The sequence below is a fragment of the Eublepharis macularius genome, chromosome 3 (genome assembly GCF_028583425.1).
Source record: "Eublepharis macularius isolate TG4126 chromosome 3, MPM_Emac_v1.0, whole genome shotgun sequence".
Taxonomy (NCBI): Eukaryota; Metazoa; Chordata; class Lepidosauria; order Squamata; family Eublepharidae; genus Eublepharis; species Eublepharis macularius.
The window spans coordinates 136,365,335-136,392,327 of record NC_072792.1 but is presented as its reverse complement, the minus strand read 5'-3'; the positions used below and the strand labels follow the sequence as shown (position 1 = coordinate 136,392,327).

General features: G+C 40.3%; 1 protein-coding gene across 2 annotated transcripts in view; it reads right to left on the bottom strand.

The window, feature by feature from the left end:
• MYH15 (myosin heavy chain 15) overlaps positions 1-26,993 on the bottom strand; it is a 99,493-nt gene that overhangs the window by 56,372 nt on the left and 16,128 nt on the right. Inside the window, exons 7-18 of one of the 2 annotated variants that reach the window (XM_054974889.1) lie at positions 26,748-26,768; positions 25,348-25,440; positions 22,538-22,601; positions 22,118-22,216; positions 19,791-19,894; positions 18,988-19,126; positions 9,420-9,538; positions 8,051-8,200; positions 6,452-6,622; positions 5,617-5,796; positions 4,305-4,434; positions 1,313-1,380 (exon numbers count right to left, since the gene is read on the bottom strand). In XM_054974889.1, coding sequence (XP_054830864.1) covers positions 1,313-1,380; positions 4,305-4,434; positions 5,617-5,796; positions 6,452-6,622; positions 8,051-8,200; positions 9,420-9,538; positions 18,988-19,126; positions 19,791-19,894; positions 22,118-22,216; positions 22,538-22,601; positions 25,348-25,440; positions 26,748-26,768 — 1,338 coding nt within the window. Of the gene's footprint in view, positions 1-1,312; positions 1,381-4,301; positions 4,435-5,616; positions 5,797-6,451; positions 6,623-8,050; positions 8,201-9,419; positions 9,539-18,987; positions 19,127-19,790; positions 19,895-22,117; positions 22,217-22,537; positions 22,602-25,347; positions 25,441-26,747; positions 26,769-26,993 lie in introns of both variants that reach the window. The other variant, XM_054974888.1, reaches the window with a different exon arrangement.

The following is a 26,993-nucleotide window of genomic DNA, read 5'->3' as shown; positions in this document are numbered from 1 at the left end:
AGATGCTATGAGATTTGTAGTTGCATCTCTCAAGTGGTTCCTGCAGTTCCCCCAAAATTACAACTGATCCCCAGACTAAACCTTTGGAGGAAATGGCTGTTTTGGAGAGCTGATTTTATGGAATCACAATGCTGCTCAGTTCCCTCCTCTCTTGAAACTCTGCCCCTCCTCAGATCTCTAAAAATTTCAAAAAAAAACTGGATTTGGCAACCCTACTCCCCACCATTTTTTAAAAGACATATAGTTGCCATGTAGGGCCCTAATTCAGCCTGGGATTATGGCACATGAGAAAAGGGGGTTTCAACTTAACACTGTTTTGAAGTCCAAAATTTATCTCCTGTATTATTATTAAATTATGGTTGTCAGCCCTTGGCAACCACTGGAGGGGATGGGAACTACTGAAATTGGTCTTGTGTGACACTAGGGATGCCCCAAATCCCTATGGTTTTTTACCTTTGAAATTCCTAGAGCATCATGCAACACTGTGCCAGCACTTCTGCTTATGAAACCTGAAGTGACATCACAGTGTTGCATGACACTGATTTCCACCCTTATTTTGATCCTGTGGCTCCCTCAAGCAGCAGTGGGCGTCCAGAGTCCAGGACAGAAAATTGCCTGCCATAGCTGGAAACTTGGCACCCCTATATTAGACACAGAAGGAAAAGACAGGTACCTCATTTTTCCCTTCCAGAGTTAATAGCAGCATGACAGGTGGAGTAATATTGTAAATTTCAACAGGTAAAACTATACTGGAGAAGATGGACCAAACCCTTTACTCTTCCCTGGCACCTACGGCCCACTTTGAATTGTTGCCCTGAGCAGTTTGCCTTTAAAATAATTAGAAAGATCCAGCCTCAGGTCTCCTAGCATCTTCTCTAGTTTTCTCCTTTGACTGAATACTGAAACAAAGCCTGTAAAACTCTGTTTAAGTTCTAATCACCAACAATAAGGGATCAGTGCTGTCAAATCTGACCATGCCAAGTACCTGTTAAGGGAGCAAAAAGTGGGCAATGCTTGGATCTGGGAAGCAGATTTTTTTTTTTGCTTCAATCGACTCGTACTAGCCTGTTTTTGTGTGCATGTCAATGTTGTTGGGTTGGGGCAATGAAGCATTGTTTAGATATTTGGCTGAATTGGGCAAGACAAAAAGAAAAAAATATATAAATTTGGCATCAGAAAGCTGAAAACTCAGGTCCTGTAGGGTCAGTTACTAACATTTTGGTTTCCTCATTCTGAATACTCCAGCTTTATAGGTGGTGAAATGACAAAGTGAAATGACCAAGCTATTCATTAAAAGAAACCTGAAAGTTACCTTGTGCATTGATGACACTGTTTGGAAAGAAGCACCCTTTTTCCGTTTCTTCTCTCCACTGTGATCAACTTATGGTTTAAAAGCAAAGGAAGGAAAAAGAGGATCCAAGTTAAAATCTGTTTCCAGCACTGGCATGAAAGATAGACATTACAAGCTTAAGTTAAAAAAAACCAGGTTCAGAGTACTGTCAGCTTTGGGGCCCAGTGGTGTTTTCAGCTAGTTTACTGGGGGTTCACATCTTCCCTTCCCCATTCCAAGCACAGCATCTACATGTGGGGGTGAATGCCCTCCCCATATATACTACCTCCTTGTTATCAGGAAAGCTTGGAAAAAATGCCCCCCCCCAATTATGGAGTTGGCATCAATGTGCAGAGACTTCCTCCATATGTAAATGCTGTACTCGTGAACTAGAGATCGCGTGGAGGCTGGGGTCTCCTGCTTTCATGCCTGCCTTCCCTCCTCTGACCACACAGAAAAGTAATGTGTGATACCTTTTCCTACATGCAAGTGCTACTGAAGTAATAATACATGCGTTTGGAAAACTGACACAGAAATGGAGTATGTCTACAGCTAAAAGTCTCAATAAATATATGAATATTTATGCATTGGCCTCAACAACTTGCAATTTTAATAAGAGCCGTGCTTCTGCAACACTTTAATCAGACTGAGGTATGATGATTTTATCAAGCGGGCTGCCACAACTGAACCAAGTCAAGGAGTCCAGCACAATGCGATAATCTTTCCTAATCAAAAGTGTCTTCATTGTGAAGTCCTGTAAAGGGTTGGACTAGACAATCTGTGAATTGCATTATGCATTTTATGCTGCTCTGAAGTGATGCTATTAAGGTGACCATGGCATTTGGCTGACATATTGTGAAAGCTACAAAAGAAACTCCAAGGAATTCATATGCTTTGGCAGACAGCAAATCACCACAGGCAAATTTGGGAAATATCTAATTACATTCAGTGATTGGCCAATCACAGGTTTTGATGTTTTGACTCAGCTTCTTCCACAATCTGCATTATGGCACTGGCACTTTGGCTACATTTTCTAAATTCCCTTTTATAATTCATGACAACTACATCTACTCCAATGAGGTTCTTAATAAATATGCTGTAAGTCATTATGGCTGTAGGATATACCAGCTAAATCTCTGTAATGAGTCTCAGTCCCACTTATTTAACATCATTTTGAAGGAACCTGCAAATTGCCCTGTCCTAAATGCACAGAAATAATGATTTAAGAACTATTTCTTCTCTGCAGCAATTTCCCACTTGACTTTCAGAATCAAGTGATTTACTATATAGAGAAGGGCTCTGTGCTTTTCTTATTAAATACACAATATTTCTAATTATATAGAGATTGGCATCGGCAACATAAAAGCAAATATTATTCTCCATGCCATTGCAGTACAGATTGTCAGTTCATCTATTTAAAATAATCTATTTTAATAGAGCAATGAATGACATGATACCACTTATGTCCATTATGAAACAATTCATATTATTACTTTTTGGACTCTTCTGTTTTATTCTTTTTAGATATTTTGTCTATCAGAAGTACCAACTGATAGCCTGAGTGCAACAAGCTAATACTGTTCTTAGTGTGCAAAACTGCATTTTGTGCTCATGGTGGCTGATTCCCTTACACACTTCAGCATATGCTCATTCATCCATGCAGGAGTGGGGGAGGCTTCACAGAATGAAGAAGAAAGAGCCTCCAAACAAGGTCACGGATTCTAGCATATACTAGTATACCAATAGTATGCTAGTATACTAATGTATACTACTGGTGCATGGTTTAGTAAATTTGCATCGTTTCATTGCCCATGCCTCTGACATTCCATGGTACTCCAGCAGACCCTTCTGTATGGATCACATTACATAGTGGCATTTCTATCAAAGTACACTTGTCAGGTTACTACAATAAAACTTAGTTTCCTATCAAGATAGTGAAGAGTCCAGTAGCACCTTTAAGACTAACCAACTTTATTATAGCATAAGCTTTCGAGAACCACAGCATGCATCTGACAAAGAGAGCTGTAGTTCTCAAAAACTTGTGCTACAATAAAGTTGGTTAGTCTTAAAGGTGCTACCGGACTCTTTACTATTTTGCAACTACAGACTAACACGGCTAACTCCTCTGGATCTTTCCTATCAAGCATAGTTTATAATGATATAAGAGAAACCCTACTAGATCAAATCAGTAGTCCAGCCTCTCCAGCATTCTACTTCATACAGTTATTAGCCAGCTACCCTGGAAGGCACACAAGCACAAGCCAAAGCTTTCCCCTGCTGCTGTTACCACCCAGCAGCAAGTATTCAGGGGTACAATGCCTCTAAATATGGAAGTTCCATTAAGCCATTACTAGTCCAGTGATGGATCTGTCCCCCATAACTTTGTATAAATTCCCTTTAATGCCTAGTGGCTATCAACACATCTTGCTGCAGTAAATTCCAAAAATATATTATGCACTGTGTGGAAAAAAATATTTATTTTCCGTCTGTCCTGAATCATCTGCTCAAACATCGATCAGTGCTCCCAAGTTCTAACACTTTAGAGGGGGATAAAATTTCCTACAGATCAAGTATAATTATATAAACCTGTCATATTCCTCCTTAGGTGTCTTTCAAAGCTTGAACTCTTGAACTTTCACATGCAAGTTTGCTGCATTTAAGCATGTACTTGCAAAGGATTTCATGGGATACACCTTAAAAAGGTCATGTGTGTGTGAAGTGTCACTTGTGGCTGTGGCTGGAATTGTTCTATTCTGAGCCAGAAAGAAGGCTCAGTGATTCGCTAATGCAACTGTGTGCCAACTGTTTTGAATAAATGGAAATGACAATATTTCTCTTTCCCACAGACTTGTTATGAAGGAAATAACATTGAACGCTGCAAGATTTTTGGATATATTGATTTGGTATATTTATTTCATGTCTCTTCTGAGCTTTGATCTAGGAAGTAAAATAAGAGTGTTGCTGCACTTACCACTGTCAGCACTGACATAAGTTTCAAACAGGCTTGCCAGGAGTTTATTGGAAGATTTTTGAAAAGTGCCCACCACTGTTTCATTGAGAGGATCTTTGTTTTTCTCAAGCCAACCAATGATGTTATAAGGAACCTAAGAACACAGAAGAAAAGTTGTAATAAAAACAAGAAATATGGAGGTTTTTATAAATCTGTTCATCATGAGGTGTAAACTCATGTTCCTTTTAAAACATGCTTTGAAATAATTGCACTGTTATTTTCCTTTACATCCTATCAGCTTTTCAGGCCTCCTCACTTCAACTTTAGAATATCAACTTTACATAGGGCCATATTACTGGAATACTTTCCCTATCATAACTTGAAAAATAAACCAGGAAAATGTGTGAAAATGCATGAAAATTCCAGCATGATATTCTTCTTTTGACACTGAAACCAGGGGGGGGACCATTTATTCCACAAAATTTCAAGCAAACCCAGTCAAGGTTAGACAGAGTTGATGGTTGGCGATAGGGGGTTCAGTGGGACAATTAGTGGGAGAAATGACTGTTTTAGATGGGATCCCACCTTCTCTGAAGATGGTTGAGGACAAAATGTGAGTTGTTTCTTGATCTAGAATTAGTCTTGGATTCTGCATTAACAGCTGTGGTTCAGATTTCCTTCAATCAACTTGTGCTAATTTGCCAGTTAAGCTAGCTATAGGTTTATGAAACTGTTCATGCAGGTAGAAAAAGTAGATATGAAAAGCATTTTTCTACAATTGAATTGTAGAATTTGCTCTTAGCATAAATGTTTTTTCAAAGGGGATTAGACAGATTCATGGAGGAGAGGTCCATTAAAGGGGTCTTGTGGCAATTCTAAAAGAACTACAAATGCTTCTAAAATGGTATCAGCAGCCACAGGATGGACCCAGCCGTGGCCACAGTCACTTGCAGTTTGGCCCAAACAACCTCCTCCTATACAAACGTCCTGAACAACTGAGATCAGCCTGCTTCATAGTGCATTTTTTTTGTAGGTGCAAGATTGGCCTCAACTGAAAGGAGTGCCTTTTTTGTTGCAGCCTTAGAATTATGGAACTCTCTTCTGCTGGGAATTCCCCTGCTCTCCTCTCTATATTCTTTTCCAAAGAAATCAATCTGTTCGTTTCAGCGAGCCGTTGTTAATTAATGGACTTTCATTCTGCTGCCACTCCTTCCTCCAATAAAATCTTTTAAATAAATAATGGATAAATACATAAGTATTCCACCATTCTAATCTTGCATCTCAGCACAATATAGGGTTGGGGAAAACTACAGTGGCCACATCTGCAAAAACTTACTACTCCAGCATAATGCAGGAGCTCAAAGTGAGCTTCATATTTCCTTTTCTTATCAGGCCTGGGCTTCTGCAGGTTGGGTGATTTGCCAAGATGATTGTCGTAGAGCTTGGCTTTGAATGTCATGTCTGTAGCCTTTGGGAACATGCATTCCTCTTCAAGGATAGACAAGATGCCCAAGGGCTGTTGAGAAACACAGAAAACCAAATGTAAGGGGTTGCTTTTAATGAAAACATTATTGGAATTAGCATGCATGAATACTCTTTTCCAGAGAATTTCTCACCATAGCCATTAACATACGACTTTTCAAACTGCTACCAGACTGGTGACACTGTGTGAAAATGCTGTATTTTATACAGATTGCTGACATAATATTGATACTTTGGTTTTCAGAGTGTTTAAATGGAATGATTTTTCTAAATGTATCAATCAGGAACCAACCCAACATTATTACAGCTCGTCTTTGTACACATCCACTAAACTGAACACAGCCAGGTATGGACAACCTTCCTGTTTTGGCAATTCACAGTAGGCAGCAAAGAGAGCTGGTGGGCAGCCATACATACTGGTGTACTGCATTCAGCTTGGTAGATCTCAAAGTCCATTATAGCTAACAGCAAAGTTGACCAAGAGGGTTGGTTTAAACGGTTATCCATTCATGAACAAGCCATTGGTTGCTTTGAATGTGGCAGGTACAATATTGCAAAAGGAATAAATATCTTCAGCAGACAAATCTATAAGCTACTGGCACTGATTACAGTACTGTTGTTTAATTGCAGTTGATGTTAAAGAAAAAAATCAAACAGGTCAATAGAGGCCCTGGCCAGCCTTCCCATACCTTTTCAATGAGATCAATGCAGGCCTGCAAATCCAAACCAAAGTCAATGAACTCCCATTCAATGCCTTCCTTTTTGTACTCTTCTTGCTCCAAGACAAACATGTGGTGATTGAAAAACTGTTGCAGTTTTTCATTTGTGAAATTGATGCAAAGTTGCTCAAAGCTGTTATACTGTAAGGGAGGGGGGGAGTGATAAAAATAAATTTGCATAGGATTAAAGCAGGAACTGCAGCAAATGTGAATAATAAATGGCACAAAATATAGAAGAATATCTGTCAGTCAAGGATGGTTCATGCGGAGAATGTGACAGCATAATTTTTAGTTTTGGGTAAAGTTGTATGCCACTGAATTGATTACTAACGTATGCCAAGTAAGTTTACTGGATGAATCTTTCCCAAAGTCCTGATTCCGAGAGATGTCCGTTGTGTTACGTCCCATTGAAAGAAACAAATTAGGTTTAAGTTAAGCATGACTAACATGTCCCAGAGATTTTAATAGGACTTGAGAGCAACCAGTTCTCTTCTGTAACTGGGGGCTAAAGAGCTTTTTATTATGAAATCTCTTTCCCTCTCATAAGGCAAATATTTTCAGCCCTCCAAAGGTTCAGGAATTGAAGTCAGGCACAGGTAGGAGCATGCTACCCTTTGAAAAACTATTAAAGAAATGCAGGACTATTTTAAGAATACATCTGAGTGTGTAATGTTTTGACATGAGGGATGTCCTGAAGTTTCAGAAGGTACCAGTGACAACTTGCGCTATTTTGCTATTATTAACAAACAGGAAAATGTCATGGCTTCTCTTAGATAACCTGCATTAAACAATTTGACTTCTAGATTCAAATTAGACATGCAGTCACAGTTGGGAGCTGATTCTGACATTAGTTCCATGCTGTGTAATTGGAAGTCTTCCTGAGCACATATAGATATGGAAAAGCTATAATCACAAGAGATTAGCCACGTAATATTTCTGCAAATAATTCAATGCTCTAATGTAGTAAGACTCAAAGATTCTATGATGAGTTCATCCATGGAAAAGTAGACCATGAGAGCTTCTTTGGTACTGATGGACGCTGCACAGACACCACCTTTTTATCCACTCCTAATTAATATATTTATTTATTAACTTTATATATATTCTTCTTTTCCCTCATAGGTTCCTAAAGTGGTTCACAACATTCTCCTGTCCTCCAATATATCCTCACAATAACCCTGTGAGGTAGTTTATGCTGAGAGTGTGTGGCTGGCCCAAGGTATCCAAGCAAGATTCTATGGCAGAGTGAGGATTCAAACCTGGGTCTCCCAGATCCTAGTCTGAAACTCTAACCACCATGCTACTCTGGGTGTCTATTCTTACACACTTCCCTGCACTGAGCAATGCAAAGTTCCAGGGCAGTGCTATGGGATGTACACTTAGTGTTCTTTCCAGTGGTCTATAAGCCACACCTACGTTGCTGATTACTTCACAGAGAAAATCTTTAGAACATCGATAACTGACTCTTTCAGCAAACTTCATCTTCTGTACAACTAAAAAACAGGAACAACCCCAAAAAATTAAAGCCATTTTATTAATTGTATGGATATTTTGGTATTAATTACTCACATCAAAGATTTCAAAGCCAGCAATGTCCAATACACCAATGAAGAACTGTCTTGGCAACTTAGTGTCCAAGGTCTTGTTGATACGGGTAACTAGCCATTTGAACATTCGATCGTAAATTGCCTTAGATAAAGCACCAACTGCATAGGTAACCTACAGCAAAGATGTAATGCAATTACCTCTAATGTTAAAATTACAGTCCATTTATTTACCTTGAGATAAGCAAGAATATGATCCAATTGGCAGAATATTGGATCATATTTTAATTTGGCCCTGAATTCATTGTGTGGTCTTGGGAAAGTCAATTATTTGTGACACTCAGTTTTTCATCTGAAAAATTGGAACAAAAATAGCTGCACAAGAAATTTCATCATCAAATGGCAACAGTTTTCCATAGAAAAGGTACTAGATTAACTGAAATTTTTCAGTTTCTTGTGTGCTCCCAGTTTATTGCTCTCTCATTTGCCTGAAATAATCTAGGAATTAGATATTTTAATTTATTTATGTTGTGCATATTCTCATAATGGCACAGTGTCACAAGTTCCGCAGTCAATACTAAATAGATAGTCTTTCTCACAGAGATCCAGAGGAGTTGGCCGTGTGAGTCTGTAGTAGCAAAATAGTGAAGAGTCCAGTAGCACCTTTAAGAGTAACCAACTTTATTGCAGCATAAGCTTTCAAGAGCCACAGATGAAGAGAGCTGTGGCTCTCAAAAGCTTATACTACAATAAAGTTGGTTAGTCTTAAGGGTGCTACTGGACTCGACTATTTTTCTCACAGAGATATATCTTTCCTAACATTGTACTGCATCATGGGCATGGTAGTCATAACATAGTGCAGTACATAGTACTTCATTCTCATGAATGATTTGGGATGTTGGGAGCCTGAAGAGGTGGTAAAGCACCAAACAGTTAAACATCATGAAATGGTTATTGTTTTAATAGAGTTAAAAGATTGTAAAATACATATATCTCACAAGCATGCATAATGCTATTATGAATGAAAACGTCCTGTACTAGAGTGAAAGTTCAGCATATTTGCCTAAATGGACTGAAGTGTGGCTGCTGGAATTTTCTGAGCAGGATTTACCATTACCCAGACCATAATATTCACAAATTCTACATTTTATAGAGGTGCAATCCTAAGCAGAGTTAGCTCTTACTCTGAACTGTGGGGATAAATAAAGTAAACTTGATGTACTTTGTACATCAAGATAAATCTTTAAATTTCTGACCTGGAATGAAAGCTTATAAGCCTTATTTCCCAGGAAGTGTTGTTAGGATTGGACTGAAGATGTGCAATATAAATGACTAATCAGTGAAACATGATATGAGACTCAGGTTGAACCTAAGCAATTTAAACACATTCTTACCTGTTCTACACTTTGACCTTTGGTGACATACTCATTTCCAACTTTCACTCTAGGGTGCATCAAACCCTTAAGCATATCAGCAGAATTAACACCCATTAGGTATGCAGCTTTATCAGCACCTGGTAGAAGGATAACACATTTGAGCAGTTAGACTTATTGAGTTTGCATTTATTTAGATTATAATTTGCTCTTTTCCTTGGACTCTGGGAGAATTCTAGCATTTTTTTAGAACTCTGAAACATTAATACATTTCCAAAACATATTTATTTATTTACTTTATTTATAGTTCCACTTTAACACTAAGACTTAAGGTGAATGACAAAATTTAAAAACAATGCAGTTTATAGCAATATGACATACAATAATCAAGCAATAAGACTCAATTACAAAATTAGAAAACAATGCAATAAAAAGTGTAATAAAAAGTGTAAGTCATACCACAAGCAATTAAAAAACTGAATTACAGTCATTAGAAAATAAGAAGAGGACGTGTGAGACTCACATGGGAGATCCTCTCCTTTCCCTTCCCTCACTTTTTGTGCTAGACACTCACCATCCAGCCCATCTGCAGCTTGGGCTCTCACCCCTCCCTCTCCAGCAGCACCACTGCATGGACTTGTGAGAAATTTGGAGGGGGGGGGGAAATCCTGGTGGTAGTGGCCCCCAGGTCATATCCCACCCACTCCCACTGCCTGTCCACCCCCCTTAGAGTTGCCAGGTTCCTCTACACTCCCAGCAGGAGGGAGGGATCTGGCACTTACCTCATGCCTCCAGTATGTCTCTCCTCACGCTCGCTCCTGGCAAATGCACAATGATGTCATTTCCAGGTGTGACATCATCACACTGACCACAGGAACACTCCACAATCTGTGTGGGGCCAATTCAGCCTGTTTGGGGCTAAAATCAGCCCCAAATGAAGCACAGAAACACTCCCATGGCTGGCACGACGACGTCACTCCTGGAAGTGACGTCGTAATGCCTGTTGGGAGCGTGCACACTGTGCATGTTCCCAGGATGCCTGCCAGTGGTGGGCAACCCTTGGGGAGCTTGCCACCTCCCACCAACCACTGTCAGATCAGCAGGCAATGGGGCAAAGCCCCAGAAGTTTGCCTGCCACCAGCAGGCACCTGAGAACCCTTATCCCCCAATTACTCTGCCTGCCCCACTTCTTTGTCTGATTGCCTGCCTACCCTCTTCACCACTGCTGCCACCAGCACTGCTATGACTGCCTGGTTACCCATCTCCCTACCTCATCCTTTCTCAAATGTCTGCCAAGACCTCACAACAGTCTCAGTGAGATTTTGAAGCTTTTAAAAAATCCCTCTTTTTTCTTTCATTTTCAGATTTTTTTCTGCAAATGCCACACTCTTGCAGAAAAATCTCCCATCACTCTACATGGCCCCAGTCATTGGATTTAAGGATCCACAGCTGGGAGCATGTTGAGGTTAGAGAGAACAAGTGGGAACTAGGGTTGCTAGGTCCCCCATCCCCCCAGGAGGGAGGTTGGAGGCCCGACATTTACCTTTTTTTGTCCCAATTCGGCACTCCTGCGGAGCGCGCATGTGGTCCTGGCCTCCAAGATGACGTCACTTCTTGGAAGTGATGTCATTGCGCAGACCATGTGCCACCCAAGGAGTGCTCCTGCAGAGCACTGCTCCTGCAGAGCACAAAGAGTGCTCCTGCAGGGCCACTGCAGAGCACCTGAGCACTGCTGCGCTCCACAGTAGCCCGAATTGGCCAGAATCTGGCCCAATTTGGCCTTAATCTGCCCAGTTGGGATGGCTGCAGCACTCAGAAGTGCGCCACACCACCTGGGAGCATGCCTCAGGAGGCGCATCCATCCTGCCAGCCAGGTAAGCAGGGGTGGGGGTGGGAGAGGGGGCAGGGGGGTGGTAGCAGGGGATTCCCCACCCCCAGTGGGGGATCCCCTTCCCTGCCTTCCCATAGTTTCTTCCTCTTTTCCTGCTTCCTTCTCTTTTTCCATCCATCTTTGTCACCGTGTCCCCTTCCTCCTCCCACCGTGTCCCCTCCTCCTCTTCCCCTTCCCCCTTCCTCCTCCCAGCAGCGTCTTCCCTATGGCCCAGTTGTGTAATATCAGCTGAGTCGGGCCCAGTTGCATTCTGGGGAACCTGCAAGGACTTGCAGGGAGTATATTAACTTTTTCCTGTATTCCCTTTCCTACACTATTTCTTCTTTCCCTCCTCCAGGCAGCCTCCATATGCTAACCTTTTCCTTCATCTTTCTCTCCTTCAAACGCACTAAACAACTTATGTCTTATCTGCCCCACATCTTCATCTATATTTACTAATTTACTTCTTTTATATACTGTCTATTCTCCACAGTGGGGACCCAAAGCAGCTTACATCATTCTCCTTGCTTCCATATTACCCTCACAACAGCCACTGAAAAGTAGGTTAGGCTGAGAGTGTGTGACTGGATCAAAGTCACCCAGTACCCTGCCAAAGCAGAGTGTTGATTCGAACTTGGGTCTCCCACACCCTACTCTGACTCTAACCACTACACTGCACTGGCTTTAGCGGGGGGTCTGCTGTTGAGCAAGCAGGCAGGCCTGGGTGAGCCATGCAAGTCATGTGGTATCGAGCCTTCTGGTGGTTGTTTCTGGGCTTGGTCCTACGGAGTCCTCCCTTAAAAGCTAAAACAGCCCAGGAAAGGGCCCTCCCCGCTGCCTTTTCCTGGAAGAAACCCAGCCTAGAATACTGACTTAACTGTTACTTGGTTGCCACTTGCCAACATCCCCTGAGGACATCTGGTTAAAGCTGTAGGTACTCTTTTTATCATTTGGGTTTTTTAAAAACCCTCAATGGATTTTTTTCGATTTCAGATTTTTTCTGCAAACCTGGGGTATTTTTCAGATGTGTAGGAAGAACTTTCTTTTCTATTCATGGCTCTAATCTCTGGATTTAAGTAATACTAATAAATAATAAAAACATTCTATTTATATACCACTCTTCAGGACAACTTAACGCACACTCAGAGTGGCTTACCAAGTATTCATTATCCTCACAACAATCACCCTCTGAGGTGGGTGGGGCTGAGAGAGCGCTGAAAGCTGTGACTGACACAAGGTCACCAAGCTGGCTTCAAGCAGAGGAGTGGGAAATCAAACCTGGTTCTCCAGATTAGAATCATGCCACTCTTAACCACTACACTAAAGTACCCTCAAATCTTTGCCACTTGGCTATTAGTATGTAAGATGATGCCATAAATACAAAAGAATGCATACATGTTGTATAAATACAAACAGCAATGAAGTGCAGCCCTATTCTCTATGTATAAGTAAAGTAAGCACAATATTTATTAAAGCACACCTAACATTGATCATATCAAAATTACCTTTTATATAACCAGTATATACATGAAGAGGAAACATTAGTCCTACAGATCCTAAAATTCACTTTCAGTTTTTCTCATTTCCAGTATCATCTGTATTTGAACATCTTGCTGCTGCTATGCAGTATTTTGACATTTATTTAGTCCCAAGAGAAAAATCTCAGCATTGTGCTGAACACAGAAGTGTCAGAATCTCTGCTCAGAGGGTAGATGATCCAAGTCGCATCAAAATAACAGTGGTGATACTGAGCTGGCAGGGTCTGATCAAGGATTATTGAGGGAAAGGGTTACAGTTAACTAACAGCAGGAAATACAGAGTAATGGGCACAATGGTGAAGTAATAGTGGAGATGGTAGAGGAGGGGGGAAGAAAGGAATAATAAGCATTTACCAAGCACATTTTAAATGCACAAAGCACTTCCCCTACATTATCTCAGTAATCCTTGAAACAACCCTGTAAGTTCAGACAACGTAAGATGTTTTAAGGCAAAAAGAGTTATGTGCATTCTTAAGGTTTTTTGTAAAGGTATTAATCTAGAATAATCGATCATACAGTCAAGGAGATTTAGGATGCAGAGGATAATATGAGAAATAGAAGGCACTAACGCCCCCGTTACCTAGTTATGGGATGATTGTAAACCTGTAGGATACTCTGAACTACAAGTTGATCTGAATCCATTTTTCAACACGTTATGATGCACACAGGAGATTCACACTTTTAAACCTATATGCAGTTATGAAGGTAGATGCACAACCATATGAAGAAACCTGGGTGTAATCTCATATGTACAACTGGTAAATTGTCAGTTGTCTCTGTGATTCTGGTCACATCATTCCAGCAGCTGTGATCCAGGGCATTGTTTCTAGCTTACATCTTCATTCGTGTCATCAGTTCTTCTTCTCCACCTGGTTGTGTACCCATGTCCATGGTGACACAGAAGAACGTGGTGGTGTGAGACAGACAAGATGATTCATTGTTCCTTTATTAATGAGTCATATCAACATGACTGCCAAATCATATGGCCAAATGAACAGGGACACAAGATCAGTTGAGCAAATTCATTCTGCGCTTTGTGTGTGTTATGTACCATCAAGTTGCCTCTGGCCTATGGATATGAATGAAAGACTCCAAAATGTCCTATCATTAATAGACTTGCTCAGATCTTGCAAACTGGTGGATGTGGCTTCCTTTATTGAGTCAACTTCAAGCCATCTCATTTTAGGTCTTCCTCTTTTCGTAGCATTATTGTTTTTTACGTTGTTTTTCTCATGATGTGACCAAAGTACAATAGCCTCAGTTTTGTCATTTTAGTTTCTATGGAGAATTCAAGCTTGATTTGATCTAGAAGCCACTTATTCGTCTTTTTGATCATCCATGGTATTCACAAAACTCTCCTCCAGCACCATATTTCAAATGAATCACTTTTCTTCTTTTCAGCTTTCTTCATTGTCCAACTTTTGCATCCATACATAGTAATAGAGAACACCATAGTTTGGATTATCTTAATCTTGGTCCCCAGAAAGACATCTTTAAGTATCTTTTCTAGTTCCCTCAAAACTAGAAAGCTGCTCTTTCAAGTCTCAATCTTCTTCTGATTTCTTGGTTGAAATCTCCCTTTTGGTTGATGATTGAGCCAAGGAATAGAAAATCTTGAACAATTTTAATTTCCTCATTGTCGACTTTAAAATTGTATAATTCCTCAGCAGTCATTACTTTTGTCTTCTTGATGTGCAGCTGTAATTCTGCTTTGGCGCTTTCTTCTTTAACCTTCATCCGTAGTAGTTGCAAGTTTTCGCTATTTTCTTCCAGTAACGTGGTGTTATTTGCATATCTCAAATTGTTAATGTTTCTTCCACGAATTTTCACTCCACCTTTCTCTAAATCTATTCCAGCTTTCCTTATGATATGCTCTGCATAGAGGTTGAATAGGTAGGGAGATGGGCACAAAATGAACCACGGAACAAAATTCCATACGGAATGGCTTGTTCGTTTGCATGGAAACATGCGTTCCACAGGAACACGTGTTTACGGAACAGATGCATTTTTCCAGCTGTTCCGTGGCCGGGTTCAGATTTTCACAGACCCCATGCCAGTTTCTGTCCATCGGCTGAACCCAGTGCAGGGTCTATGAAACTGACAGCCCCTGCGTAGGAGAAAGGGGCTGTCAGTTTCACAGACCCTGCGCGGGGTTCAGCCGATGGGCTGAAACCGGTGTGGGGTCTGTGAAACTGACAGCCTGTTTCTCCTGCTGCCCAGGCTGTCCGTTTTACAGACCCACAGCGCGGGGTCTGTGAAACAGACAGCCTGGGCAGCAGGAGAAACGGGCTGTCAGTTTCACAGACCCCGCGCTGGAACTGTTCCAGCGCAGGGTCTATAAAACTGTCAGCCCCGGCAGCAGGAGAAAGCAGCTGTCATTTCACAGACCCCCGTCGGTTTCAATGCGGGGTCTGTGAAATGACAACTTCTTTCTTCTGCTGCCAGGAAGCAGAAGAAAGGGACTGTGTTTCAAACACCCCGCACCGGCTTCAGCAGCCAGTGCAGGGCAATTGAAATGCTACGGAACAATGAACCACGAACTGGGAAAAGGTTAGAAGTTCATGGTTCGATGTTCCATGGAATGCTACAAACCACGAATCATGTGGTTCATTTTATTTTGTTCCGTGCCCATCTCTAGTAGGGAGATAATACGCATCCTTGTCTGACGACCTTGCCAACTGAAAACCATCCAGTTTCTCCAGATTCTGTCCTAACGGTAGTCTCTTGTCCAGAGTTCAGGTGGCACTCTCATTTCTTTTAACACTATCCACAGCTTTTCATGATCCTCACAGTCAAAAGCATTGCTGTAATCTATAAAACATAGGTAAGTTCCATTAACCATTGTAAATTTGCAATGCAGTCTCTAGAGGCTCTTCCTTTTCTGAATCCAGCTTGAACATCAGGCATTTCTCATTCCATATATGGTAAGAGTCTTTGCTGTAGAATTTTGAGCATTCTTGTTAAGATTTTGATGGACTCAGTTTCTGTAGCTTGAAATAGCTCTATTGGTATTCCATCTACTCCAGGTGCTTTGTTTCTCCCAATTGCTTTGAATGCAGTTTTTACTTCACTTTCTAAGATTTCTGGTTCTTCGCCAAAAGTTTCTTCCCCAAAGGTATATGTCATCCTTCCATCTCTTCTGTATAGTTCTTCAGTGTATTGTTTTCACCTTTCCTTTATTTTGTCCTGATCAAATACTGTATTTCTGTTTTGATCTTTCAGCATCCAGAGCCATGGCTTGCATTTCCTTTTGATTTCCTGGATCTTGTGGAACAGATTTCTTGTTCTTCCGTTTTTGTTGTTCTCTTCTATTTCTTTGCATTGGTTATTATAATATATTTCTTTGTCTCTGTGTGCAGGTTGCTGAAAAGCTGCATTTAGAATTCTGACTCTATTTCTGTCGTCTTTTGCTTTTGCTTCTCATCTGTCTTTACAAGTTTTAAGAGTTTCCTCAGTTATGCATTTACGCGTCTCCTTTCTTTCGGCAACAGGAATAGTCTTGGCACATTCTTCCTTGATAATATCTCTGGTTTCAGCCCATAGTACTTCTGGTTCACAATCAATAAAACTTAGCATTGCAAATCTGTTCTTTATGTGGTCTTTAAATTCTTCAGGAATGTTATTTAGATTATATTTTGGCACTAGAATTCTTTTAATATTTCTCTTCAGCTTTATTCTAATTTTTGATGATAGCAAGTCATGATCTGTATCACAATCTGCGCTGGTCTTGTTTTAGCAGATAGAATAGCATCTTCTGCTTCCAATTATGTAATCTATTTGGTTCCTGTATTGGTCACCCAGTGATTTCCATGTATACAGTCATCTTTTTGGTTGTCTGAAGCATGTTTTAGCAATGAATAGTTTGAGATGCTCTCCTGCTTCATTTCATGATCCTAGTCCAAATTTTCCAACTATGTTTGATTCTGCTTTATCACCTACTTTTGCATTCCAGTTGCCTATGATTATCAGCATAGCTTGTTTAGGTGTACGATCAATTTCTTCTTGGACACTTGTGTAAAAGTTTTCTATTTCTTCCTCAGCAGCTGTAGTTGGAGCATAAACTTGAATGATGGTTATGTTATCAGGCTTTCCCTGAAGTCTGATTGATATTACTCGGTCAGACTTTGCATTGTAGCTCTTAACTGCGTGTGCTATGTCTCACCACACTATTAGAGCAACACTGTTTCTTTTGCATTCATTTTCACAGTAAAACACTGTGTGATTTTCTGACTGAAAATGTCCTGAGTCGGTCCACATTAGTTCACTCACACTCGACTGCAGTATTTAAATGTTCCATTTCTTGTTTTACAATGTCTAGCTTACTTGACTTCATACTTCCTACGTTCCATGTTCCTATTATGTGTGTTGCACAATTTTGGACATTCTTTTTGCATCTATTCACATCCACAACTAAACATCTTTTTGGCTTTAATCCAGTCCCATCAGTAAGAACAGCAGTGTTCATACTTGTCCTTAGGTCTTCCCAGTAGCAAATTGTATGCCATCTGACCTGGGGGTCCTGTCTTCCAGCACTATATCTTGTTTTCCTTTTGGATTGTCTCATCATAGGGTTTTCAAGATAAGAAATTATCAGAAGTGGTTTACTATTGCCTTCCTCTGCACAATGTCTTCAAGAATTCCTTCATTCCCATCATCATTGGAACATTCAATTATCTTCTGCTGATGTGACCATTGATTCCTGAAAGGAGTAGATGCATCTTAGTCTGGTGTCTCAGCTTTGACCATTCCACCTTGAGTGACTCTTCCAGGAGTTTAGACTCTTGGCCAAGATTGCGCTCCTGACAATATTGCTCTCAGCTTCACTGACACACTCAAACACCCTCACCACATTAAGGTGTGTGTATCCAAGGTGTGTATACAATTCCAGAAAATGTCATGAATGCTGCAGATAGATGCTTGTATGTGATGAATCTACATGAATATAATTCACTGCAGTGAATTTCTTGCTCTTGACTCAAACACAGCACATCAAGGCCTCACTAAATTTGTTGTGCTGCCGTCTGGGACTGTGAAGAGGAGAGGGGAGAGGCCTGCCAGGCATCATACAGTGCAGCTGTCTTGAGCTTAGGCTCTGGAGAATTGGGTTCAAATTCCTATTCAGCTACAGAGTTCACTGGATAATCCTGGGCCAGTCATTCTCTCTCAGCACAACCTACTTCCTAAGATTATTACGAGGCTTGAAAGGGATCATATATGCCACCTTGTGTGTTGTGGAGAAGGAGCAGGATAAAAATGCTTTCAGTCAATCCCAGCATTGGGCTTCATGGGCTTATTTTATAATTATAAGTATACATTCTAGAAATATGGAGGAGGACCATTACATATTACAATCTATGTGTGAGATTCACATTTTTTTTTAAAAAAATGCTTCCATGCAGTTTTAGAAGCAAGAGGGAAAAACCAAAGTGGGATGGTTCCATTTCAAATTAGGCCAGACTCAATTTAGCCTTGGCTCATTTACCACCTTTAGGAACAGAACTGCTGTTTTGTACCAATTATTTGCTAATAAGCTTGAATTAGCTTTTCAGGCTCTGAAATCATTTCAGTCATTTATAGTTACAGAGCACCTATAAACACATCTATGTCCCTGGCCTGTTTCCAGGTCTCTCTGTGGTGTAAATCTGAGTACTGCCTTAGAGCAGTACAAGCCCTGCAGAGCCTGTTTTCATTTTCTATCCTTGCCTGGGCCACAGCTGTTTGTGGAGACGGAAGAGGCAAGCAGATCCTGCAGAGGCAAGGACCTGAAGAGGAAACTACTGCTGGGTTTGAAGTTGTTGGAGTAACAGGAATCTGTCTCTCCAAATGCCTGCCTCTTCAGTGCTGGTACTCCCAGGCCCAGTCTCTTAAACAGTTCTGACTTGGAAAAGCCTAGACAGAATAGGACCATCTAGCATTGTTCCAGGAGGCAGCTTCAGTTTTCTCCAACAACTGATGCCCAAAAACTCAACAGAGATGATCTCCAGCTAACTTCGCCTAGATCAGTAGGAACATGCAACATCGTTTTAGTAACTTTTCCTCTATCCCAGTTTTCATCCATTGCAAAGGTAGTGGGATGGTTCTACCTGAAAACAGAGTGGAACAGCATCTCACCTTCCTTGGAGCACTGCTTCCATTCATCACACCAAAAACACTATGAGAGGGCAGATAGGGAGTAGCTTACTTTCAGTGCCATCAGGCTCTGCCTGTTCTTCTCTGGGGCGCTGCTTAAATTTCATGTTTCCAAAGTGCATAATGGCACCAGTGAGCTTGTAGGCACCATATTTTTCTTCTGCGACAAAACCCAAAATATCCATGGCTTGCTGTGGAAAGTCAAAAGAACAGGACATTTTGTCAGGTGCCTCTAAAAACAACAGGCAGCTTTATTTTCTAGAACTCTCTTGCTACACAGCTGGGGGTTGTGCTTGTGCCGGTATTGATCTTTCGATATAGAAATGATTGGACCAAGAGGCCCTTATTAATGTGTTTTCAACCTGAAAGGTACAGAACAGGGAATGGTATGGAAAGCCATTTCTATAACATTTTAAAATGAAAAATGTTTTTCAGATACACCTATCACTAAGCAAAATCCCTTCCAGAATTCAATGAGAGGAATCTGTTTCATTCCTCCAGGCATTTAAAAGTCTCATTGAAAATACCTCAGCTATGCAAAATCAAGATTTTTTTAAAGTTACCCAAGCTGATGTTTGCAACAATTTTTTGCTATCTTTTCAACACTGAGTTTTAATATGCCTAGAGACAAAAATCATCACCCTCTACATGCAGATCTAAGGAAAACCCACAGGCCCTAAGTCTGTATCAGCATGTACCCGTGGCTCCTTTTCTGACACACGAAAAGCCAGAGAAGTCATGGATCAGGAGGTCACCATACCAAGACCATTTGGCATCTACTCAAACTACTCTGATCCATTAGTCAGAGCAATTCTCTTTAAAATGTATCTATAACCAAAATGAATAGCAGCTTACATCAGTTGCCATCAGCTCTTCCCCATCGTCCAAATTGTCAACAGTAACTACACCCTGAGAGCAGAAGTGGAAGTCGTATGGGTTTGTGGACACCAGCAGCATATCTGCAAATGGAAACATTAAAACAGCTTCCCTTTCAGAGAACTGATCTATGAATAAGCCATAAGCTCATTCAACAGTCAAAATACGGTACGTGTGTGACATCACGGGACAAGCCTTCTGTTCCCATCACAGCAGGGAATGTTGTACCAAGAAATCATGCCAGCACAGTTTGAGTAACAGTTGCTAAATTAGGAGACCTGTTCAGGCATTTATCCTCTCTCCATGCAAAGAGGGGGCAGGATTGCAATTGCTAGTCCAACCCCAGAGATTCGTGCATACATCACAATCTGCAGTAAGCCCTATACATGCACCAATGTGATTGTGACTGGAGCCCAAAAGCACGTACACTTGTTAGTGTGTAAGATTCACTGCAAACATAGTACAGAGATTGCATATTCTTTTTGGATGCCTGAATAGGGCTAGACTAGTCAAATGGCAAAGCCAGGGCGATGACCCAGAAAGCACAAGAGAATGTAAGATTTAGAGGATATGTTAGGACAACAGAGTAAGTACTCAAAGAAAGAACAAGTCAAGTGTTGTAGGGCTGAAACCCAGAATCCTAGGATGGAGATTCCAGGACCTTGTTCACTGTGTTGTCAGAGCTCCCAACACACAATAGGAGCTGTTGACCAATCTTTTCTGCTCTATGGTACCATGTCCAAGATGGCCAGAAGGCAACTGCCAGTAACTCTAGGGCCTCGATGAAATCTGCTGATAGTAGCTGACTGGAGGGCCAATGAGATCAGCTCTTGAGGTATAAAGCCATGACTTCCAAGCCGGTCTCTTCAATCTTAATAACTTGTTAGTAATGTGAGTAGTCTGCTATCTCTACTGTATACCTAGCTCCAGTCTGAATTTGACCCTGCATACGCTGTTCACTTACATATTCTGACTCCAGTCCTTGCCTGACCCTGCCATACCTCTGTCCACTTGGGAGGGTCACCACAAATCTTAACTTCCTACCTGGTCCTTACATTACTTTGGCCCTGCTGACCTTTTGTCAGGCTCTGAACTGCTGGCTGCCCTACCTTTGGCTTGATTTGGACTTTTCTACCTTGCCCTGACCTCCGTACCAGACAGAAATTAACCTATAATAATGGCTGGAACTATTTTGGGTAGGATTACTTGTAATTAGTTGACTGTGATATATTACAGACAGTTTGACTTGTAGCTTATAGATGCAAGAATCTCTGCTAACACAAAGCATGGGAATAAGTCAATTTACCGTGGAATGTACATTTTCACAGTACAATATTTGCGTCCAAATCCTGTTAGAGCAAAATTACTTTGAAACAGTCCCTTTAATCTTCCTTAATTAGACCACTGCAAAGGCTAACTGGGTTAAGGATTTAGCAGATGGGCCACTCTGCCTGGATGACAAGAACTTAAATGAGATTATTACTGTATTTGCCAAGCAGCAGTTTAGTACATGGATAAAGTGATTCTCTTTACCATATTAGAAGAAGGGCTGCATAGTTGGGGATCTTCTAACAATCTGAATCATCTCAGCGTAATGATAGCAATATTTTTTAAAAGGAACAAGAAATAATCCCAGCATATAAATGTGATAGAGCAAAATGCACATCATTTCAATCATGAGAAATTTTACATAATAATTGGGTATAGTAGTTTCACATAAGAAATGTAGATATCTTGTGATACAAATAAAAATATACAAGTAAGAAGATGCACTTTCAGCTGCACTGAACAGTGATGATGTGGGCTGCATCACCTTCACTTCTGGATGATGCAGTTAACTTCCATGTAATAACCCCTCTTTGCAAGAGTCCTGCTTCAAAAGCCCTGATTATTCCAGGTGTATGCAATCCAAGTGTAACACATTGTTTCTCACATGGAAGGTTATGAAGCAAGTGGATCTGAAGATGGAAGCCTGCTTCCATGTGTGGTTCTGCCTTTCTGGATAGTGACTGAACTCTTTGTTTTGTACCAACAGTCCATGAAATCGTATGGCAAAAAGTGAGCTCATAATAATAACAACTTCTGTTATTTAATGACTGCTAATTTCAATGAATGGCGACTGCTGTTTTAATTTATTTCAAACATGTTCTGCAAGTGACCAGTTTTTAATTTAATTCCTGATCAGAGGTGACACTCGTTTAGACCTTTAAAAAAAAAAACTAATTTCCACCCTTCACCTTCAGCCCATTTATCTATTCACACAAGTTCCAGCTCTCAACATCTATTTATCTTGTCTTTACTCTTACCTTGTAGCTCTGCTTTTTTCCCTGACAGGATCTGGTAGAAGATGTGGTAGCCTCTCTCACCTGGTTGCTGGAAAATTACTCGGGATTTTTCTAGCAGATCTGGTTGGACAGTGAAGAATTAGGTTGAGAATTAAGTTGAAACATGTGGAAAGGAGTTGGATCCAAAGAAATGCAAGCAGTCATCTGACTGTAGAAGGGATCTTAGTTACCTCTCCCTGTCTCCCATGCCTCACTGTGCCACCTGAAAAGCTGCTAATGACCCTCATGGACAGAACAGAGGGGTGCAGTTCTTCAGGGAAATCTGCAGAGGCAGTGCCCCTGCCTTTATGTCAGCAAAAGTATTTTCCACTTATACAATGGAACTTTTGGATCCAACTAAGGATAAATAGATCAGTAATTATAAATTAGCATGTTACTTACATATTTCAATATCAGCTGATGATAGTTTGCCTGTAGTGCCAAAATGGATTCTGATAAATTTGCCCTAATTTGTATGTGGGGGGAGGGAAATCACATATTAATAAAAACACAGAAACAACTAGATAGGTAGAATATTTTTATTGCAGTCCTAAGTAAAGTTACACCCTTTTAAGCCTATTAAAGTCAATGGACAGAGAACAGTATAATTGCTTAGGATTGCACTGATAAACAACACAAAGCCTACACATTTCTGAACTTTGATATGACAAGGATTTGATTTTCCAAATTATTTATTTATATTACTTCTAGCCTATCTTTCCCTCACAGGACTCAAAGGGTAATCAGTGATGACTAATGTCAACATGTGTCAATCAATCACCACCTCACATAAATCAGCATAAATTTGTATTCAGATACAAATCTGAGAGCCAGTTTAATATAGTGGTTAAAGAGTGGTGAGACTCTAATCTGGAGACCTGGGTTTGATTCCCCACTTCTCCACTTGAAACCAACTGGGTGACTTTGGGTCAGTCACAGCTTTCAGAGCTCTCTCAGCCTCACTCACCTCACAGGGTGGTTGTTGTGAGGAATAATAATAACATAGTTTGTAAACCGCTCTGAGTGGGCATGGGTGAGTGGGCGTTAAGTTGTCCTGAAGGCCAGTATATAAACTGAATGTTAACTTCCCTCTTTTTTCTTTCTTTCATAAACTGAATGTTATTATTATAATGTTATTAAATCTGAATCTGGAAACAATTGATACTTTGACTTGTAAATGTTTAAAAAGTTGTTTTTCTAAAATCCTTTACTGCATTTACAAGTAGCAATAGTAACATAAAAATCGATTTAGATTTGACCTTGGAAAACATATACTGAGAATCTCTGTGCCCAAAACACAAAATAATGTCTGTCTCTCTGACACCACACCTTTTCATTTTTAGTTTAATCTAAATGAATGCAGATTCAGATAAATCATTACTTAGGCACATCCATCTAATCAGTGTTTCAGCCACAGAATAAACTATAATGGCTATGGGTTCTGTTTTCTTAGAGATTTTCTTGAAAAGATTGGACAGGCATTGATTTGGGGGAGGCTTGGCTCAGGAGAGGGGACTGGATGAAACGGTGCAGCGGATGCATTCCAGCGATTCCTCAAGAGACAAGCTTTATCTCCTCAGACATACAAATGGAGATAAAGAAATACAATCTGGTCATAACATATCATGTAGCTTTCAGGTGTCTGAAAAGGCTACGATCTCCACTGTCCTCATTACAGAACATGAGCAGGGAAATGACAGAGCCAGGCTGTAGTTGCTGCAGCTTTGCATCCCACAAGCCAAAATTAGAACAACAGTTCCCTTCTGTTGTCTCATGACCAGCTAGCTGTTTCTGCATCCCTGAGGGACTGTTATGCATGACTTGTACGCTTCACTTGCACTGTGCTGTATTCTCTGCTATTGATGGAAGCAGTACAAGAGAACTGTTGTTGCGACGCTGCTTTTCAGTGGTTCATCACCCCCTCCAACTACCTAGGATGCATATTTAGCCTACATTTTCCAGACAGCAGGGCACTACACATTATTAAGCATTTCCCATCCTTTGCTCTTCTTGATAAACTGGTCTAGGCAGCCCTGCTATCATTGTGATGACATTTATTTATTTTCTTCAGTTGTACTCCATCTTTCTCCCTGATGTAGACCTCAAGCAGCTAACGTCATTCTCTTCTCCTTCATTTCATCCTCCCAACAACCCTGTGAGGTAGTTTAGGCTAAACAAACAAACAAATAAATAAATAAATAACACCAACTATTAAACTTTAAGTTATAAAACAGACAGTGTCTATCTTTTTATAAGGACAATCCAAATAACACAAAACAACATGCAAGCTTTTGAGTTCTGACAGAACGCCTACTCAGGCTGGGGGTTGTTTTATTTTTTTAAGGTGATTCAAGCCTTGATCCTAATGCATCTTATCTGCATCCTGTGCAGAATGTCAATCAGACTTGAATAGATTAGGTGATACTGGGCAGAGTTGCTATCAAATTATACTCTTAGCTTTATGGAAAGAGGAAGGAACATTGGCAGGCTCACTCTGAAAATCTAACAAACAGTAGAGAATCAAATGCCTCTCTAGCACCAAATAAAACACACCAACCACAGAAAAAGATGTAATAGTTATTTTAGAGCTAACATCCAGACTGATAAAGCGTTCTGGCAGAACTCGCTAGTTTGAATTCTGTTCTGTGTTATTTTGGTTGGTTCTGATAAGAGGTATTACATGGCTTTTGGTTTTCAGTTATAAATAACTCCAAGGAACATAAAGATTCCTACATGCTGACATCTCAAGGATAACTGCCAAGGCCTTTCTCTGCATGTCCCCATCAACAGTAAGGTGATGGCTACTCGAGAGGAGGCCTTTTCTGTACTGGCTCCTTGTTTTAACGGACTGCTCTCCCTTCAGCTGCCATTTGTGCCTGCCTTCTTAGTTTTAGTCGCTGGGTTAAAACTTCTCATTTAGCCATGCATTGATTTTTTTAATCATTTTTCCTAACCCCTTTCTTGTTCATCCATGGAGCTGGATTTATAAAATTTTAACTGTTTTTTGCAATGTTATAGTTATTGGCCTTTATGCTGCAATGTTGACTATATTTCAAAACAGATTGTATTTTATTGTTGATTTTATATATACTGTTAACAAGTCTGAGGAGGCTGATGGTTGAGGGGGTGGCAGATTAATCTTTAAATTAAAAAAATCAAAGTTATTGATAAAGAGAGATCAGTAAGGTGCCACAAAAATAAAACATACTTACAAAACGTGAGGAGTTGTCATTTCGCAGGGTTTTCGCATTCCCAAAGGCCTCTAGGGCTGGGTTCGCTTGGATGATTTGATCTTCCAAGGTCCCCTTACAATGCAAAGATTAGAAGTTCATTTTAGTAAGCCATTTCCACAGAGAAACATAAATGCTTGTACAGGTGTAAACATGCATTTTCATTTTTATTAATGACAAAATAGGCCAGCTCAAAACTATGTGCAGAATCTAAGGATGGTTCAAGGTGATACATTCATACAGCAATTAATTTAATATGCTCAAACATTTCTCCCATTAACCTAATCTACCTACATGAAATAGACTGAATCACTGGGGGATAGGGAGAGAAGCAACAAATAATGACATTTCCATTGATAACAGCAATCATTGTGTGAAAAATTTGGTGATTTGAAAAAATCCAAGAGTTTGGGTCTAATGCCTTAGTATGTATAAGCCCCGAGAGGTATGCATATGATCACGTCTTATGGATTTGATGTCTAGTCTAATGGATAATGGAATATTGTCTGCTACCACACAGTTCAGCAGAAGACACAGTAGGACTGAGGAGAAAAGGGGGTTGGATATGGGCAAGTTTGTGTGGAAGGAGGAACACCTATTTCTATGTTAGTATTAAATGCATAGCAACTCACTGCAACTGAAATCAGTGGAATGTTAGCACTTCACACTTGGAATAGACCCCGTGAGAAACATTCATTATGAAAAATACATTAGAATGGGTCAAAAAAGCTAAAATGGGTCAAAAAAGCTCACATTATACTATAGCTATACACTTGTACAGCGAAGTTAATCACACATTTCTGGTGATTTGGACTTTGCTTTTGACTTGTAGCAAATACACATCAGCTGAGTTAGAGTCATACAAGACAAACGTCAAAAATCTGTATGATCTTCTGCCTTTTTTAAAAAAAGCTGGTTACTTGGCTCCTCTTAGAAGATCAGCCAAGGACTGTTGGTGACAAGTCATTTAACTGTTTCTCCCCATGCCTGTTCCACAATGTAAAACCTTCTTCCTCAAAGCACCAATTAGCACTATGAATGGGGAAAGATATGCGCTTGCACCTTGTCTTTTCACTGCCAAAGCACTAACTGTATTTTAGAGGTGCTATTTAACTCATGAAAGGGCTTGAAAGGAAAGGGTTAAACACTCTCTGAACAAGTGACCCTTTCTCCAGTCTTCAGGGCAGCCGTACAGGATGCTAATTAGGTATTTAAAAATCATGGAAGGTCTTAATTGCTGATCTTTCACATCTCACCTGGTTTGACCCTTATTTTAGGCTTTAGCCATGCAAAAATGTGTTTTCTGTAGGTTTATTAACAGCATTCATTATATAGCAAGTCCATACAACATAAATTCAAGAACTGTGTCCTCCTATACTTACTCCAGTCTTGGTGGCTGGTTGCTACCAAAGGAGCAGTTGCAGGGGTGAGGAGGAGATGGAAAAAATTTAAATAAAGATCTAATGAAAGAGTTAATAGATTTGCAAGTATAATCCAGCCTCATTGATCACTAGCTCTCAGTAATTTTTATTTATTTATTTATTTATTTATTTATTTATTTATTTACTTACATTTATAGTCTGCCCTCCCCAACCAAGTGGGATCAGGGCGGATTACAACAATTTAAA